This window comes from Thamnophis elegans, chromosome 5 (genome assembly GCF_009769535.1).
Source record: "Thamnophis elegans isolate rThaEle1 chromosome 5, rThaEle1.pri, whole genome shotgun sequence".
Taxonomy (NCBI): domain Eukaryota; kingdom Metazoa; phylum Chordata; class Lepidosauria; order Squamata; family Colubridae; genus Thamnophis; species Thamnophis elegans.
Genome location: NC_045545.1, coordinates 74,310,777 through 74,328,776, shown reverse-complemented (window position 1 = coordinate 74,328,776; position 18,000 = coordinate 74,310,777). Strand labels below are relative to the sequence as shown.

At 41.6% G+C, this 18,000-nt stretch overlaps 1 protein-coding gene across 3 annotated transcripts; it reads left to right on the top strand.

The window, feature by feature from the left end:
• The first annotated feature begins 8,843 nt into the window (after window positions 1–8,843).
• SYS1 (SYS1 golgi trafficking protein) lies at window positions 8,844–17,763 on the top strand. 3 transcript variants are annotated; one of them, XM_032219003.1, is made up of 5 exons: window positions 8,844–9,028; window positions 9,323–9,440; window positions 13,687–13,963; window positions 14,586–14,653; window positions 16,567–17,763. In XM_032219003.1, the coding sequence occupies exons 3-5, from the start codon at window positions 13,802–13,804 to the stop codon at window positions 16,805–16,807; spliced, it is 471 nt and encodes a 156-aa protein (XP_032074894.1). In that variant the 5' UTR covers window positions 8,844–9,028; window positions 9,323–9,440; window positions 13,687–13,801; the 3' UTR covers window positions 16,808–17,763. The 3 variants fall into 3 exon arrangements, with proteins under 3 accessions (XP_032074894.1, XP_032074893.1, XP_032074896.1); XM_032219002.1 differs by lacking the exon at window positions 9,323–9,440; XM_032219005.1 differs by lacking the exons at window positions 8,844–9,028; window positions 9,323–9,440 and having other exon boundaries at window positions 12,920–13,963.
• Window positions 17,764–18,000: the final 237 nt, after the last annotated feature.

Sequence of the window (18,000 nt, the reverse complement as noted above, 5' to 3'; positions counted from 1 at the left end):
TAGAAGTATATGAACAAAAAGATCACAATTATACAATAGTACACATTTCAAGAAGTGAAACTATTTCACAGTTATATAATGTTTTCCTCTTAGCTTTGTCTCCGCGTCTCTTATTGCCTTAAGCTTATTGTGGCGTGCACTGTTACTTTCTTATTTTGTTAATCTGTATTTCATTTACTTGGGCTATGCTTAATATTTTAGTTTCCATCTAGAATAGATCATTTTCCTCTTCTACATTTTGCATCATCTCTCTCCCAGAATTTCCCTATATTTTCTTGTTTCATTCTTCCAGGATTTATTTATGTATAGTCTTCGCTACTTCACACTGATTCGTGTTTAGCTCACACGTGTTATATGTACTTGTTCCACCAATGACTAAATTGTGAGGATTCTGGAAGTTAAAATTAACAATATGTGGAACGCCACAGATTGTCCATTCCTCTGCTAAGTCATACCTAAAGGAATCTCATTGTAAATAACATTACTCATGTTAGTCTTCTTGTTTGGCTTATCGAGGCTTCAAGCCAATTGGAAATGCAGACAGAAAATTCTGCAATGTAGATAAGAAGTAGGGTGGCAAGTAAGTTGTGCCAAACCATCATAATTGTCTATTTGTTAACTCTTTGTACCCCTATCTTGTTGTCAGCTTTTCCTCTTAAGTGTAAATGATAGCATAGTACATGGCACACTGCCATGACAATCTTAGCAAGAGTCTAAAGTGGATCATCCAGAAGATGATGTGCACAGGGTAGGCCTCCTCCGAATTCCATCTGCCAGTCAGTGCCGACTGGCGACTACGCGGAGGAGAGCCTTCTCAGTCGCAGCTCCGACGCTATGGAACAATCTCCCCGTGGAGATCCGCACCCTCACCACCGCCCAGGCCTTCCGCACGGCCCTTAAGATCTGGCTATCCCGTCAGGCCTGGGGATAAAAATCTTAGTTTGTCCCCTCCCGAATGATGAATGAATGTTGTGCTCTATTTTTAATATTATGTATTGTCTTATGTTTTTTTGTCTTTGTACCCCCCTCCCCGTGTTTTGTAAGCCGCCCTGAGTCCCCTCAGGGAAAAGGGCAGCCTATAAATTATAATAATAAACACTCTAAGAGCTGAAAAGTACGTGAAATAAACTGTACAGGACTTGGAAGGGTCGTATTTTCTCCTCCCTTCATCAATAGCATGAAAATAAATTATTTCCTCATTTTTAACAATCCAAATTACAGGCACGTTACTACAAGCTGCAATAATATTAGAAAAGAAGTTCATATACAAAATAAAACATCCCTGAAAATAAGATATCCCAAAAAATTAAAGAGCATTTTGAAAAAAAATAGATTTAGCTAACATTAGTTATGCAATTCTTAAAAATAATTGTTCCAACCAAGCCTAGATTATTTACTGCATTAAGATGATTTGCCGCCTAGTGACAGCAAAGCAACATGACACCAAGATAATTACAACTATTTCAGGGCATGATTTGCCCATCATAGATCATGAATATAACTTTTAAAAACCTGGTTTAATGTGCTTTAATCTATTTTTTCAAATGGTAAGTTTGCTGGCACAATGTTCCACCTACATTGTCAGTCTCTGCTCAATAACAAAGCCAGGAATTCCTGCTTAAGGGCTTTCTCTAGCAATTATTTTGTAAAATATTTTTATTCATTTTATATTAAAATATCGGACACAGTGCGACCATCCTGGTGTTATCTCCGCTATACACACTAAAATATAGAACAAATATCATATTTGTTCATACCTTACTAATTATATACAATTATTCTGCCCATTTATACTTGTATTTACACATATCACATCACACTTTGTGTCTACAAATCCTGTTTATTTCCTGTTCCAACTTCTACCTCTGTTCCAACCATTGGTAAACTCTATTCCATATATTATGATATTCTGTCTCTCCTTTATTCTTTAATTCTAACGTCAATCTATCCATTTTGGCGCAAACCAATATTTTCTTTATTATCTCTTTTTCTGAAGGTATATTTTCACTTCTCCATTGTTGGGCATATACTATTCTCGCTGCTGTTATAATGTGCAATATTAAATGTTGACCATTTACTAAGACCCTCTGTTATAATTCCTAATAAAAATAATTCTGGCAATTATTGTTCTACTAGCAGATAGACTAGGTCCTTTCTAAAATAATCTATCTGTTAGGCTCATATAGGAACAAATTCTCTAACATGCAACAAGATTGCTAGAGAAAGTGAAAATCTATGACATTTCTGAAGTGATCCAGTGTGGTGTCAGTCCAGCATCACCCACCATAATGCTCAAGTAGGAAAATTGGCAAGGACTGGAGAAGAAAATGATTGCAGAAACCAACAGGAACTAAGTGAACTTCGAAACTTGTATTTGTAGAGAATATGGAGAACACACTGTTCACACAGCAGATCAGAACACCCCGATATTAGCTGAACTTGGATGTAAATTGTGGATGACAAAGATTCATATAGCCATGTCTCTAATGAAGCTTAGGGAGGCATTTTCAACTTGAAGGTAGAGGAATGCAGATGTGCCCCCTTAAAGTTGGTTGAAGAGAAGGATGGAAGAAGACAGAGGCAATATATGATGAAGAAATATGTCTTTGTTCCTTTCCAAGTTCAAAAGTAAGATTCCAGAATTCCTTGCAAAATGTTTTTAGGATGATACTTATTTATATTTTCCAGTTTGCTTAAGAGTTCAGAGTGGCACTGAAATCAGTTTCACAATCCTTACTTTATGATCACAAGAATCCTGCAAAATAATCATGACAGGGAAACAATGCCTTATTTTAGTTTCCTTCTTGTAAGTTTCAATGCATAAACATAAAGCACAGAATGGTGAGGAGAAAAAGACAACATGCTGCTCTGCAATAAAAATAAAAAAGCAATTCACAGCACCAAATGCAAAATATGACTTCACTATTTCCGTTACACTCAGACATAGCCCTTCTCAGACAAGACTTTGCATATATCAGTCAGCCTTCATTATGGATGTCTTCTATTTACTTATCCATTTTTGTTTCTCAATAGAATTTGAGCTTCATTCAGTAAAACTGACCATGGTTTAATCCCAGAATCTATGGTTACTGCATGGGTTTAGTGTTGGATTACATGGAGCAATTGACTTTGTGCCTTGACTAAGAAAAAATGAGGGGCTCCTAACTTGCCATCTCCAGTGCAGGATGGTTATTTTGCTTCTGTCTCTACCAAAAATGCCCATGAAAGAGCTGCCTTGGTTCATGCAAAAACTACTGAATGCCATTGACCAAAGGTGTCAAACTCATATCATCGTGGCAGCGTCACGTGACATATCTGGACTTTTCCCTCCTTCACTAAACCAGGCGTGGACATGGCCAGCACGTGATGTATCTGGCCAGGAGTTCATTGATAGCTAGCCCAAGAAAGATGACAGAGGAGAATATGGACAGCTGCTCCAGAGTCCCAAATGAGTTCAAGTCCCATCATGTATAGCTGAACTGGGAGGGCCATTGCCAGCGCAACCCCTTCCTGCAGGAGCTACTGATGTGAGCCTACAACCTCATATTTGTTTTGTTTTTGTGAAGAAATGGGAATATTGTGTTTTGTGAGGTTAAGACTTCCTTGGCACATGCATTGAAAACTAATCAGTCTTAGGACTCAGAATGTTCATGTAAGAGATTTCCTTCCATTTTCCAATCTGAGCAACCTTGATCTAGTTTTAATCAGCCTCAGCAGCCAGCTGGTTCCAAGATAAAGACCTTGATGTGAGGACACATCATAAACAGTCATCAGGCTAACTTGAAGGCATGGTAAAGAGCCAAGGTGGCGCAGTGGTTAAATGCAGCACTGCAGGCTACTGCTAGATCAGCAGGTCAGCGGTTCAAATCTCACCGGCTCAGGGTTGACTCAGCCTTCCATCCTTCCGAGGTGGGTAAAATGAGGACCCAGATTGTTGGGGGCAATATGCTGACTCTCTGTAAACCGCTTAGAGAGGCCTGAAGGCCTATGAAGCGGTATATAAGTCTACTGCTATTGCTATTGCTATTGCTATATATGAATGAGCCCAGTGTCCAGATAAGCTACCTGCTTGTTTAATCTTAGTGTTTATTTTATTTTACTTACTCAATTTCCTTACTTACTAAGATTCAGTTTAATCTTAGTGTTTATTTTATTTTACTTAATGTCCCGTTTTCATGTGCTGAGAGCATGTAGGAGTTGAGAGAAAGTCTTAACTGTTGAAGGGCAACTTCAAAGCTTTCCTTTCTTGTAGCTCTTTATTTTTAAATCAGACAGCACTTTAAGTAGAGGATACTTTCAAACAAAGAAGTGTCCTTCATAAAGCAGGGCAACATTTCACAAGACCACAGTAGCAACTGTTTACCTTTCTTAAGAATTTTCAAAGAAAGATTAGAAAAACCACCAATCTGGCAACCCTATGTCTCATATCTTCAAAGATAAATGACACTGTTGCTTCCAAGAAAACATTCAGGTTTGCAGATTCAGAAATTGACTTTTTAGTTAATTCTTCTTTGGAAGGAACTGAACCTATTTCAGGAGGGTTAGCAACAACAAGTTTGCTTTCTGATAACATATTTCAACATTCAGTGCACATGGTTGTTTTTGGTCTGTCTCAAGAGGTTGATTGGTCTGTCTTATGATTCAGATAATTTCACCTTAATAAGTTATTTCTAGTACTCTTGATTTTGAAACTTCTTCCTCCTTCCTTCTTTTCTATGTTTCCTTTGTTTCATCATAGAGCCTGGCTAGGAATGGGTGAGTGTACACCCATGTTTTCCAAAACTTCCTTGCTTCTCTTAATAATGGAATGATGACATGAGGTTAGCTGGAATGGGGAAAACAACCTTGAAAACAACCATATGAAAAGGGATGTTATTTTCATGTTTGTTTTCACAATTACAATGAGGATAGCATAGGATAGCCTTTTCCAATTGGATTTCTTCCAGATATAGTTCTGCTTCCAGGCAGCTGGAAGATAGCAAGCAAGGGAAGGCAGTCATAGATATTTAGAAGTTTTGTGTCCCAATCAACATGTTGTTATTTTATCTCTGCACAGCACAACATTGTTGGAAAATATTAGTCCTAGACCATCCTGAAATAAGAATCAAAGGATTTGCATATAATCTTATAGTTGAATAAATTTGTATTTGTATTTGTATTTTATTATTTGTATGCCGCCCTTCTCCGGGAGGACTCAGGGCGGCGAACAATTCAAGGGGAAAAAAAGGGGAACATAAAAGACAAAATACAAATAATAAAAGTAGACAACAGTCGCACAGCCATACATGTCGAGAGGGGAGGGAACTCATCACCCCCAGGCCTGCTGGCAAAGCCAGGTTTTGACAGCTTTTCGGAAGGCCTGGAGAGAGGTGAGGGTCCGAATCCCTGCGGGGAGTTCATTCCAGAGGGCCGGAGCTGCCACAGAGAAGGCCCTCCCCCGGGTAATAGCCAGGTGGCATTGGCTGGTAGATGGCACCCGGAGGAGGCCAACCCTGTGAGATCTAATGGGTCTGTGGGAGGTAATTGGCAGCAGGCGGTCTCTCAAGTACCCAGATCCAATACCATGAAGGGCTTTATAAGTTACGACTAGCACCTTGAAGCGTATCCGGAGACTGATCGGTAACCAGTGCAGCCTCTCAATTTATTTTCTGAACAGTGTCATTTGATTTGCAATATGAGCCTATGTATTCCTGCATTAAAACAGCCCCTATTTAAACTAAACTGATAAGTAAGAATGTGGTCAGTTATTTCTGATGACTGCACATACAGATCTGTATTGTTTTTTTGCAACAACTAAGTTATTTAGTTGTTGCAACTCAGAAAGCTCAAACTGCCCAAAGAGCTGCTGATTCAGTTCTACAGAGGAATTATTGAGTTTGACATCTACATCTCTATAACTGTCTGGTTTGGCTCTGCAACCAAACAAGACACAGACTTCAACAGATAATTAGAACTGCAGAAAAAGCCATTGCTACCAACCTGCCTTCCATGGAGGACCTGTATACTGCACGAGTCAAAAAGAGGACTGTGAAAATATTTACCGACCCCTCACATCCTGGACATAAATTGTTTCAACTTCTACCCTCAAAATGATGCTATAGGGCAGTGGTCCCCAACCCCCGGTCCGCGGACCGGTGCCGGGCCGTGGAGTACCTGGCACCGGGCCGCGCAGCGGCCGGGGGCCATGATCGCTGCAGCGGCCGGGGGCCATATTTGCAACTTTGTAGTCCTCATGAACGCGCCCTTTCTCTGCCCCCCCGCCGCCCCAGATGTGCGGGGCTGGGGGGGCGAGGGGAGGCCCGATCTCCCCCCCGCCCTCTTGCTCTGCTCGCCCCGGGAGGGAGGGGGCGGCGGCGGCGGCCTCGGCCCGAACTTGGGATGCTGCTGGCGGAGGCTGCCTGGGAGGCGAAACTTTGTCCGCGGACTCGCCCGGCCCGCCTGCCCCGTGGAATGACGAGGGGGGGCAGGAGGGGGCGGCGGCGCTGCATTTTCCTCCCAAGGAGAAACTAAGGTTGTGGGGGGAGGGGCGCAGCGTGGCCGTTTCGGGGGAACTTGGGGAGCTTCGCCGTTCCGAGAGGCGCTTCGCGCGCAGCCCCACCCAGGTGGGAGATGTTTTCCTCCGCCGAGGCGGGGAGGGGGGGCTTTACGTAAGACTCGCGGCGCAGCTCTGCCCCCCCTCCTGGAGTGTCACCTGCCACCCGCCCCTCCCCCCCGCCACTCTACCGAAGCGCTTTTTGCGTCAGGCCGGCGGGGCTCTCGGGGGCCCTTCGGCCGCAGCCCGCCTTCTCCCCCTCTTTCCTTCATGGAGCGCGGCGCGGAGGCCCACCCCCTCGGAAGCAGCCGGCCTCCGCCGCGCCAGCTGCCCGCCCGCCCGAAGTAGGACACGGCGCCATCTTTTTCCCCCGCCGAACTGCAGCGAGGAAAAAGGGCTGCCCGAGCGAGCGGATCGCGGGGTCGGTTCCCCCTCCCTTCCCCCGGCGGCCGAGGAGGAGGAGGCGGGGCGGCCTCGCGGGCTGTCAGCCTTGGCGTGAAGGAAGCCCCCCACCCGCCCTGCAGAACGCGCGCCCAGGATGGCCGCCTTCCCACCCGCCGGTCCGGAAGGCCGAGGGAGGCTCGTCTGACTGGTCCGCGGCGATAAAAAGGTTGGGGACCACTGCTATAGGGCACTGCACACCAGAACAACTAGACACAAGGACAGTTTTTTCCCCTCAAATGCCATCACTCTGCTAAACAACTAAGTCCCACAACACTGTCAAATTATTTACTAAGACTGTATTACTATTATTCTTCTCATCCTTATTATGGCTATAACCATGTTGCTTGCATCTTTGCAATTTATATTTTTTTATCTTTTCCTAGTATGATTTGATTGCTTATTAGTAACCTGTAACTATCACTAAGTGTTGTATCTTATGATTCTTGATGAATGTATTCTATCTTATTTTTCTTTATATCCACTGAGAGCATAGGCACCAAAGACAAATTCCTTGTGTGTCCAATCACATTTAGCCAATAAAGAATTCTATCTATCTATCTGTTTGGCATTGCTTTTATTCTGAGAAGTTTTTTGGGATGTCCATCTTAGGTACAACTCAGGATTCCCTGATATTCTCCAATCCAACAACCAAAAAGGTCCTATCCTGCTTAGATTTTCTAGATGACTGTATTTCTACAGTGCTACACTTGGCGGTATTTGTACACTATAACTATTTAGTGGTTTTGAATTTCACAGCTGCTCCATGGGGGCGGGATTAGGTATTCTAACTCAAGACATAGGAGGGGCTGTATTAATTGAGCTTTCCTATCGGATATCAAGAAGAGGTTTAAGTTTTCTCTCTTTTTGCATCTTCGGCTTGGAAAATGACAGCCTGAAGTAGTTATTTATTACATGATGCAAGCATGTCGGACAGACGAAACAAGTAAAGCTGACTCAGTGCTGGGTCATCCTGACTCAACTCTAGAGATTCCCTTGGAAGTGATGCCTCTGGAGCTAAGATTCAGGCAACACCCTCAGAGATGATTGAAATGGAGAGTGAAACACTGCCTGTACTTTGGGGAAAACATTTAAACATTGTAGTGCACCATAGCACTAGTGCTTAGCCCTGTTCTGTGCACTATCCAGAAGTGGTGTTCAGCAGCTTCTGACCAGTTCTGGTGAACAGGTAGCAAAAATTTTGAGTAGTTTGGAGAACTGGTAATACCACCTCTGACTGGCCCTGCCCACATCTATTCTCTGCCTACCGAGTCCCAGCTGATCAGGAGGGAATGGAGATTTTACAGTATCCTTCCCTGGAGTGGGAAAAGAATGGAGATTTTACAGTATCCTTCCTCAGACATGCCCACCAAGCCACGCCCACCAAGTATGCCATGCCCACCGAACATGTGGTTTTAAAAAATTGAATCCCACCACTGGCACTATCCAATGTTTACACTGGAAATTAAAGCCACACCACATTTTTTTTAATGAGCATCTCTTTCTTTTTCCCTCTTTGAAAACTATCAAAGACTGTTTCACAGAAAGTTAAGGTTTCAGCGTATTATGAGAGTTTGTAAATATACGACCGCATTAAATGAATGAATTCCTGGCTGAGGAATTCTGGGAGTTGAAGTCCACAAGTCTTCAAGTGGCCAAGATTGAAGATCCCTGAATTAGAGCAAAGTATCTTTCCTTCATTCTAAAAGCACTCCTAGAACAATATACAATGATTTAGATTTTTTTTTTTTTAGTATTCTCTAACTTTCTATCTCTACGGCTCAAGGACAATATAGACTCCACCGGCCCCGCACGTTTACTGTATGTGATATCACTTCCTTTTTACTGGCTACCTTTCTAGGCGCGCGAGGTTGTTTCCTTGGGCCCCTTCGAGGGACGAGGTTGTCTCAGTGTTCCTTCTAGGCGACCGGAGGCCGCGTGACTCGATGGTTCGACGAAAGGCGTCAGCTGCGGAGACAGGGCCTGGCGGAGCGGAGCCTGTGTTGTCGTGGCTTCTCGGTCTGGTTGAAAAGAGGGAGCGAGGAAATGCGAAGGGTAAATCGGGAGGATTTGGGGGACATTACGGATGGGCCGCTCGGTGCCGCGTCCTTTGGGAGCAATGGTCGTGAAAAGGGGGGTCGGGATGGGCTCCTTTTAGGATGATGCGTCTTTCTTTCATTTCCTTCCCTAAACACCAACAGGGATTGCCCCCCCCCCCCATCATGATCTAAAACAGTGGAGTGGTTTTTCTTTTTTTTGTTTGGGTGTTTGTTTTTTCTTTTGTTTTTTATTTTTTCTTTTTTGTAAAAGACACTGGAAGCTATTAGTTATTATTTTGGTCTTTTAAAGGTCTACTTTTATACAACCCCCGAAGCCCCAATGCAAAGGAAAAGTCAGCAAGACCTGTGTGAACCATGTCAAAAGATCTGTGGTTGGCTTCACAAACCTGACCAGGCCAAGCTCATAGGTACATGCATAATTGTTTCAACTCCTATTCTCAAAACGATGCTATAGAGCACTGCATACCAAGACAGCTGTCTCATGGGTTGCCATAAAGAAGAGGGAGTCAAGCTATTCTCCAAAGCACCTAAAGGTAGACAAGAAGCAATGGGTGGAAACTAATCAAGGAGAGAAGCAACCTAGAACTGAGGAGAAATTTCCTGACAGTTAGAACGATTAATCAGTGGAATAACTTGCCTCCAGAAGTTGTGAATGCCCCAACACTGGAAGTCTTTAAGAAGATGTTGGATAGCCATTTGTCTGAAGTGGTGTAGGGTTTCCTGCCTAAGCAGGAGGTTGGACTAGAAGACCTCCAAGGTCCCTTCCATCTCTGTTATTCTATTCTAACTAGACACAAGAACATTTTTTCCTGAACTCCATCACTCTGCTAAACAAATAATTCCCTCACCATTGTCAAACTGTTCACTAAGACTGCATTACTATTATTATTAGTCTTCTCATCATTCCTATCACCCATCTCCTCCCACTTATGACTGCAGGACTGTAACTTTGTTGCTTGTATCCTTACGATTTATATTTATCGTCTCCTGATTGCTTATTTGTACCCTATGACTATCATTAAGTGTTGTGCCTTATGATTCCTGATGAATGTAGCTTGTCTTTTTATGTACACTGAGAGCATAGGCACCAAAGACAAATTTCTTGTGCGTCCAATCACACTTGGCCAATAAAGAATTCTAGTCTGTTCTGTTCTATTCTGTTCTAATTATCTGCTAATTATATATTATAATCTGTTAATTATAAATGAATAATCTCACCATGTTTATGTTTATATTAGAGGTGGAGACCCTTTGTGAACTGTATGCAATGATATTTCATTTTAATGTATGCCAATTAGTGTACATTCAAAGTGAGAATAAAGTTATTCTAAGTCTAGGTCAGCCAATTGTGGTTTAGGGTGACTTGTGCATCCAGTCATTTGTGGTTTTTTGAATAAACAGTGGGTAAATCATTCTTGACTTACAATTGTACATAAAGCCAATTTGTGGAGCAAGTCCTTCACCTAACATCTTTCAAGCTTAGTATATGTTGATGGTGAAAAGATTGCCATGACAATAGAACTGAAGTTTATCAGGCTTTTGACTCTCTTGCCTAATGGTGACTGGGTTTCTACATCAAGTTAGACTATAATGTGATTGGTTTGGCTTAATGTAACTAGGAATCCAGTCACTGTGATTGGCAGTTTATGTATTTTGCCTGTTGTATATGAATTTCATATTACATGAAATTATTTTAACATCAGTCTGATTGCAGTCCAAATAGCTAAATATATCGATCAGTTAAAATAATATGTGACATGCCACCAACTGATGCACCTTTCAAAGTGCATGTTCAGTCTCAAAATTTGGACCTAACAAATGCTGATCCCTGAACATATATAATGTCATTTAATTTAACAGTTGGAACAGCTTGCCTTCAGAAGTTGTAGGTGCTTCATCACTGGAAGTTTTTAAGAAGAGAGTGGACAGCTACCTGTCTGAAATGGTATAGGGTCTCCTGCTTGAGCAGGGCGTTGGACTAGAAGACCTACAAGGTCCTTTCCAGCTCTGTTCTGATTCATTGGTTTTCTATTATATTCCACAGACATAGAGTGAGCTACTGTTTATTTTCCTCTATAAAAAAGAGTTAAGTATCAGAGAGAATAAATTATGGATTACCTTGTCAAACACTTGTTGGATGGTCAATGTTCTAACCCAAGTATACTGGTAGTAATTGATTTATGACCATTAGTCATAATGATCAGCCTGCCAATTACAGTTGTAAGCCATGATGGTCATAAAGCAAATCACCATGTAACCATACCCAATTTTACCATTTTTTTACAGCAGTCATTAACCAAATGATGAAGATGTTGAGCAAATACCATGGTTCTTAAATGAACCAATTGTTCACTCTGGGGCATTTTTTTTTGTGGACAGTCAAAAGTAAATGGCGATTTATGGCAAAAATGCAAATTGCAGTCATGTGACCAAAGGATGTTACAAACAATCATAAATGCAGGCCAGTTGCCAAGCACCTGAAGTTGATCACATGACTGTGGGGGAGGGTGATTTCAGAAAAGGACCATAAATAGCCTTTGGGGGATCTTTATAACTTTGAATGGTCACTAATGACCTGTTGTAAGATGACAACTACCTGTGTAGCAGTGAGACCTTCATAGGAGGGCCAGAGATGGAGGCTATGCGTCCATCCTGGTTCTCCTTGACCTCTCAGCGGCTTTCGATACCATCGACCATGGTATCCTTCTGCGACGACTGCGGGAGGTGGGAGTGGGAGGCACTGTTTTGCAGTGGTTCTCCTCCTACCTCTCGGACAGGTCGCAGTCGGTGTTGGTCGGGGGGCAGAGATCGTCCCTGACATGTGGGGTGCCGCAGGGTTCGGTCTTATCCCCCCTACTATTTTGGGTCTTATCCCCAACTACTATTGGTATGCGTATCGTCCGCATACCAATATGCGGACGATACGCAACTGTATCTGTCCGCCCCGTGCCAACTCAATGAAGCGGTGGACGTGATGAACCAGGGTCTTGAGGCCGTTAAGAACTGGATGAGCGCTAACAAACTGGTACTCAACCCAGACAAGACCGAGTGGCTGTTGTGTCTCCCTCCCAACAATTTGGCTAATGTTCCAACACTTAGGCTGGGGGGTCAAATTTTATACCCCTCAGATAGGGTCCGCAACTTAGGAGTCCTCCTGGATCCACAGCTGACTTTTGACCACCAGTTGTCAGCTGTGACCAGGGGGGCATTTGCCCAGGTTCGCCTGGTCCGCCAGTTGCGGCCCTACCTAAACCGGGAGGCTCTCGCAACAGTCACTCGAGCCCTTGTGATCTCTAGGCTGGAATACTGCAATGGGCTCTACATGGGGTTGCCCTTGAAGTGCATCCGGCGACTGCAGTTAGTCCAGAATGCAGCCGCGCGAGTGATAGTGGGCGCACCGCGGTTCGCCCACGTTACACCCATCCTCCGCGAGCTGCACTGGCTACCTGTCGGTCTCCGGGTGCGCTTCAGGGTACTAATGACCACCTTTAAAGCACTCCATGGTAGTGGATCTGGGTACTTGAGAGACCGCCTTCTGCCGATTACCTCCCTCCGACCGATTAGATCGCACAGACTGGGCCTCCTCCGAATTCCATCCGCCAGTCAATGTCGACTGGCGACTACACGGAGGAGAGCCTTTTCTGTTGCAACTCCGACCCTGTGGAACGATCTCCCCGTCGAGATCCGTACCCTCACCACCATCCAGACCTTCCGCGCAGCCCTCAAGACCTGGCTCTCCCAACAGGCCTGGGGATCGGTTCCCAATTCCCGCCCGAGTGTTGACTGTTGAATGAAAGTTGTGTTTTATTATTTTTCTTTTGTTCACATTTTGTTTTGTCTTTTGATACTGCACCCCCTTCCCTGTGATTGTAAGCCGCCCTGAGTCCCCTCAGGGAAAAGGGCGGCCTATAAATCTTAATAAAATGATAAAAAATGATAAAAATGATAAATGATAGGAAATTTCCTACAATAGTTGGGAGAATGAGATGGCTAAATCAGTAAAATACTTCACAAAGGATGTACTTTTGAGAAGATAGAAAAAAATGCTTGCAATTTAATGCACATATCTACAAGTCTCATTAAGTGTATCTGAACTTATTTTTGAATGAATATGGAGTTGTTATTTTAGAAAATTAAATAGACACGATAGCAGAAGGATGCAATGAAGTCAGTGCAGAAATGGAAATAAACCCACTTACATTGTACTGGTTTGCAAATTAAGCCTTAAATTATGATGTTTTTAGGATAAATGTTTCATAGATTTTATAAATTTCTATAGAGGAATGAGACTATTAAGTGATATTAGTGATGAAGGAGCCATATATTTCATTCCAAATCTTGGTGTTGGATGGAATAATATATACAAATATAATTCTGCAGTCCTTCCTCTGTAAGAATCAGAGTGTGTACTATTTCCATTCTATTTATCCCCTTTAACCAGATCTGAGACATTTCATTTATTGTAAATTAATAACTTTCCTATGCCAGGCTTGGGTCAGTGGCCTTGCTTTAGGAAGCTGTAAATAAACTGGTAGTATTTTAATTGGGAAAAGATTCAATACAGTTATAGGTTTTGGAGAAGATGTGCATTAGAATGCCTTCTTTTTGTAGGATTTAATCGGAATGACACAAATTATTTCTTCTTTCTTTCAGGTGCTGATGGAATCACCCTGCATTCTCTAGACAGTGACACAAGAGATTTTATGTTTTAAGACATCCGTGGGCTATTTATATATTTCTATGCAGCCTATGGGCTGTTGCTTCAGGAATGGCTCCCCAGTTCCGCAGTTACGTTTGGGATCCTGCACTTATCATTTCCCAGATCCTGCTCATGCAAGCAATTTATTACAGCAGTCTGGGGCTTTGGTTGGCTCTAGTAGACAGTCTGGTACAGAGCAACCCTTCACTGGACCAGATTTTCAGTTATGAGGTAGGTAATTGCATTTTCAGTATGTCAAAAAGAAATTCTGACAAATCAAAGTAGGCAGTAGGGAAAGAAAAACCTTGGAGAAGATTTTTAGGAGGAATACTGAAAGCTAACGTATAATGGATTACTTCTCATATAATTTACATTTAAATTTAATCTACTTTTTTGGCATATATTATAAATGAAATCATCAGCGTTGTCAAAAGTTAATGTGCACTGTTTCAAATTATTGCCTTTATTATATCATTATTAAAATGAGTTTGATTACTTGTCCAGATAGTGCCTCTTGAACTATACCATGTTTTCCCAAAGAATAAGACAGGGTCTTATTTTCTTTTGACTCTTGAAATAAGCACTTGGCCTTATTTTCAGGGAGGTCTTGTTATTTTTGAGGTGCAGGAGGCAGCGAGCGTGGTCACCTCATGGCTGCTGCTGTGTTGCAATATTTTCGGGGAGGGCTTATTTTAGTGCATGTGCTTAAAAGCCCAATTGAGTTTATTATCTAGAGAGATATTATTTTCAGAGAAACGGTAGAACTGATGTAACAAGATGTATCATTGAAGCCAATAGATCTTAGCTGGTTTACAGTTTATTGCAATGACTATGTTTCTTTGTACCTGTACAGTTTTTGGGATTTGCCACCTCTCCTGGGAGACTTTCCACAATGGCATTTATCCTAAATGCACTCACCTGGTAAGTCAGGTTATGTATTTCTGACATCCTCAAACCAAACATCTTTTAGAGTTGTGAGTTGCCTCTTGATAAAAACAGAAGCATTCAGATTATCAATGCTGAAAATTGAAGGCCAAACTAAAGAAGGTTGGGATTAGGCATTTGACAGGATTAGCTGCGTAGCCCAAAATATCTGACTGCCAGGTGGACAGATTGAGCTAAAGAAGCAATGGGTATAGACCACGCTGGGAACACAATGTCCAGGAGAAAGTCTACCTGTGTAATTCTTAAGAGAGGACACTGAATTGATAACACAGAACGTTTGTTTGTTTGTTTATTGGATTTATACGCCACTCTTCTCCCAAAGGGTGGCGTACAACATTAAAAAAAAACACATATTACAAAAGTTAAAAAGGAAATTAAATAAAGTATCCAAAAACAAACCCAATTAATATTAACAATACAATTTTAAAATGAAATTAATGAAATCAGGTTAGTTGAACTGCTCAAATCCTATGGAGAGATCATGAAGAGGAGTCTAGAGAAAAAGTATAGAAGCAGGGCCATGCAGAAAGAGGAAGCCGAAGTTGATAAATTATAAGCCAAATAATGGTGATATCTAATACAAAAAAAAATGAAATTGGACTTGCTTAAGGTGAAATGAAGAATTTCAAAAGGGAGAATATCCAAGAAAAATGTGCTTAAAAGTTACAGTTTTAGAAAGGAAAAACACATAGTTTTACTTACCCAAATTTTCCATGACTCACCACCATTCATTTAGTCACCATTCGAAGTTCCAATGATAGTGAAAAAAGTGACGTAGGACCATTTTTCACAGGAACCATTGCAACAACCCCATGGTGTGATCAAAATTCAGGCCCTTGGCAACTGGCATGTACTTATGACAGTTGCATTATTCCATTGTCATGTGATCAAAATTTGTAACCTTCCCAACCGCCTTCGGACAAAATTAAGAGGGTGAAGCCAGATTTATTTAGTGACCACATGATTCATTCAATAGCTGCAGTGATTCGCTTAACAACTGTGGCCAAAGGGTCGTAAAATAGGGGGTAACTCAGTTAACAACTGCCTTGCTTAGCAATGGGAATTTTGGACTCGGTTGTGGTTGTAAGTCAAGGACTACCTGTATATAATTGCCCTTCTAGACTTTGGAGAATGTGGTTTTAAAAAAAGGCATATGTATAAAACAGAAAAGTAAAGAAATGTTTATATTAAAATTTCACTTTATTTTCAGCTACCAATTTTTTAAGGGGCCTAAAGTTGCTGAAATAGAAAAGAATATAAAATGTTTGTCTTTGGAGTCTAAAGTATCCTTTAATTTCTTCGCTTTCTCACGTAGCTTAGATAAAGATTTAAATGAAAATCCATGAGATATATCTTGCATAGCTTATATGGGAAATAGAAATAGAATAATTAAAACTGCCTAGAATATCACCGGGCTCCAGCTACCAGCCCTGGATGACATCTTTGCATCTCGCTGTTTGAGGAAGTTGCATAACATTCTCAGAGACTCTTCCCATCCTGCATACAATCTTTTTAGACTGTTGCCTTTTGGCAGAAGATACAGAACAATTAAAACTAGGGCCACACATCTTTTGCACAGCTTTTATCCCAGAGCTGTAATTGCACTCAATAATGAACTAAAGGGCCACCATCAGTGAACTATTGGATAGCACTACTTGGTCTGTTGTGTGGATGTTTGGGTGGTTTAGGGGCAGGGAATTTTTTTGGTGTGTGTGTGTGTGTGTGTGTGTGTTTGGGGATTGTTATGTGTGTTGGGCCTGGTCTCTGGGTGTTATGTGGATTTCATAGTATGTGTAAACTGTGTATATACATACAATGACAATAAAGTAAAGAATGTTGAAGATGGTGTGTCTTAAGGTTTGACACAATTCTTTTCTTTTCTTCTACAGTGCCGTCGGTTTATTGTATTTCATTCGACGAGGAAAGCAGTGCTTGGATTTCACCGCCACCGTTCATTTTTTTCATCTGTTGGGCTGCTGGATTTACAACGGATCCTTTCCAACAGCTTTGACCTGGTGGCTTGTACATACTGTGTGCACAGCGCTCATGGCTGTGATTGGGGAATATCTCTGTATGAGGACAGAACTGAAAGAAATCCCATTAAATTCAGCCCCCAAATCCAGTGTATAGGCCGTCAGAGGCACTGTGTTTCTCCATCAGTATCAGCATCTTGGTGCTAGTTTGTGACACGTGGAAATGCAACTGAAGAAATCCAGAGGGCCTTAAATGTATTAGCTGGGAGACTGACATTTGCAATATTTTGATAGGCCAAGATGAATATAGTTTTTACATAACTCATTTGTATTACTATGCAGATGTGCCCAATTTGCCAAAGTGATCAGACTCGAGTGTTGGATAAAATGCATAAGAGACATTGGAAGTGGACTGATTTTGAGAAGCAAGCAGTGAGTGTGATGATCACAGTTTCCCTTCTCTATAGTGTGAACGTCAGTTGACTAGAGAACTCCCAACAATTGCACAATAGACACTTTGTTCCCTTTTATCCGTCGTATATCTGATTCTCATTTTACTTCCACTTTTTGAATTAAAGGATCAAGGAGATCAAACAATGCAGAAAGGCACAGTACTATTATTCACTTGGCTGCTCAGATTCCAGAAAGCTTATTAACAGCAAAGGGTAATGTGACTGTATTTATTGGACTGGAAAAAAAATACTATTTTATTTAATAAAGACTTTCCATTGAAGTTTTATAATGTATTGATCAGGCTGGATTGTATTACCTAATATGACAGTAGAAATGAGAAAGTCATCAGTCGGTAATACAATTTAGAAAACCAGGGCCTAGACACTTTTAAACTACTGGCTTCAAAAAGACGAACAAAGATTAAACACTCTTGTTCACAATCTGGCATAGAGAGGTAACTACCCCAGGTCACATACTCTGATACGGAAGATGTTTCAAATGAGTCCTCTTGTTTACTGCAATGAATGTTTTACCTTGGAAGATTCACTGTTCATAACCAAGGAAACTTGCAAGAGGTTGTGCAGGGCACAAAAAACAGGATGGTTAATTCTTTTTGTAACTACTACTACTACTGTCAAGATAAACTTGTTTTGCATATAATTGTAATTGTCTTCTTAGATTGGAACCTGAGTAAACTCTGTCCTCCAGAATTAATATTAACTTCCTGTGAAAAGAAAGGCTATGAAGGGAAGGTTCATCTATAATGCACCCTAGGGTAGCTGTACTTTTTATTTTATTTTTTAAAAAAATAATATTACTTTTTTTGGATATATCCCAGAGTTTTCCCTTTGTACATAAATATTTGGGAATGCTAATAATTTGTATCGGTTACAGTTG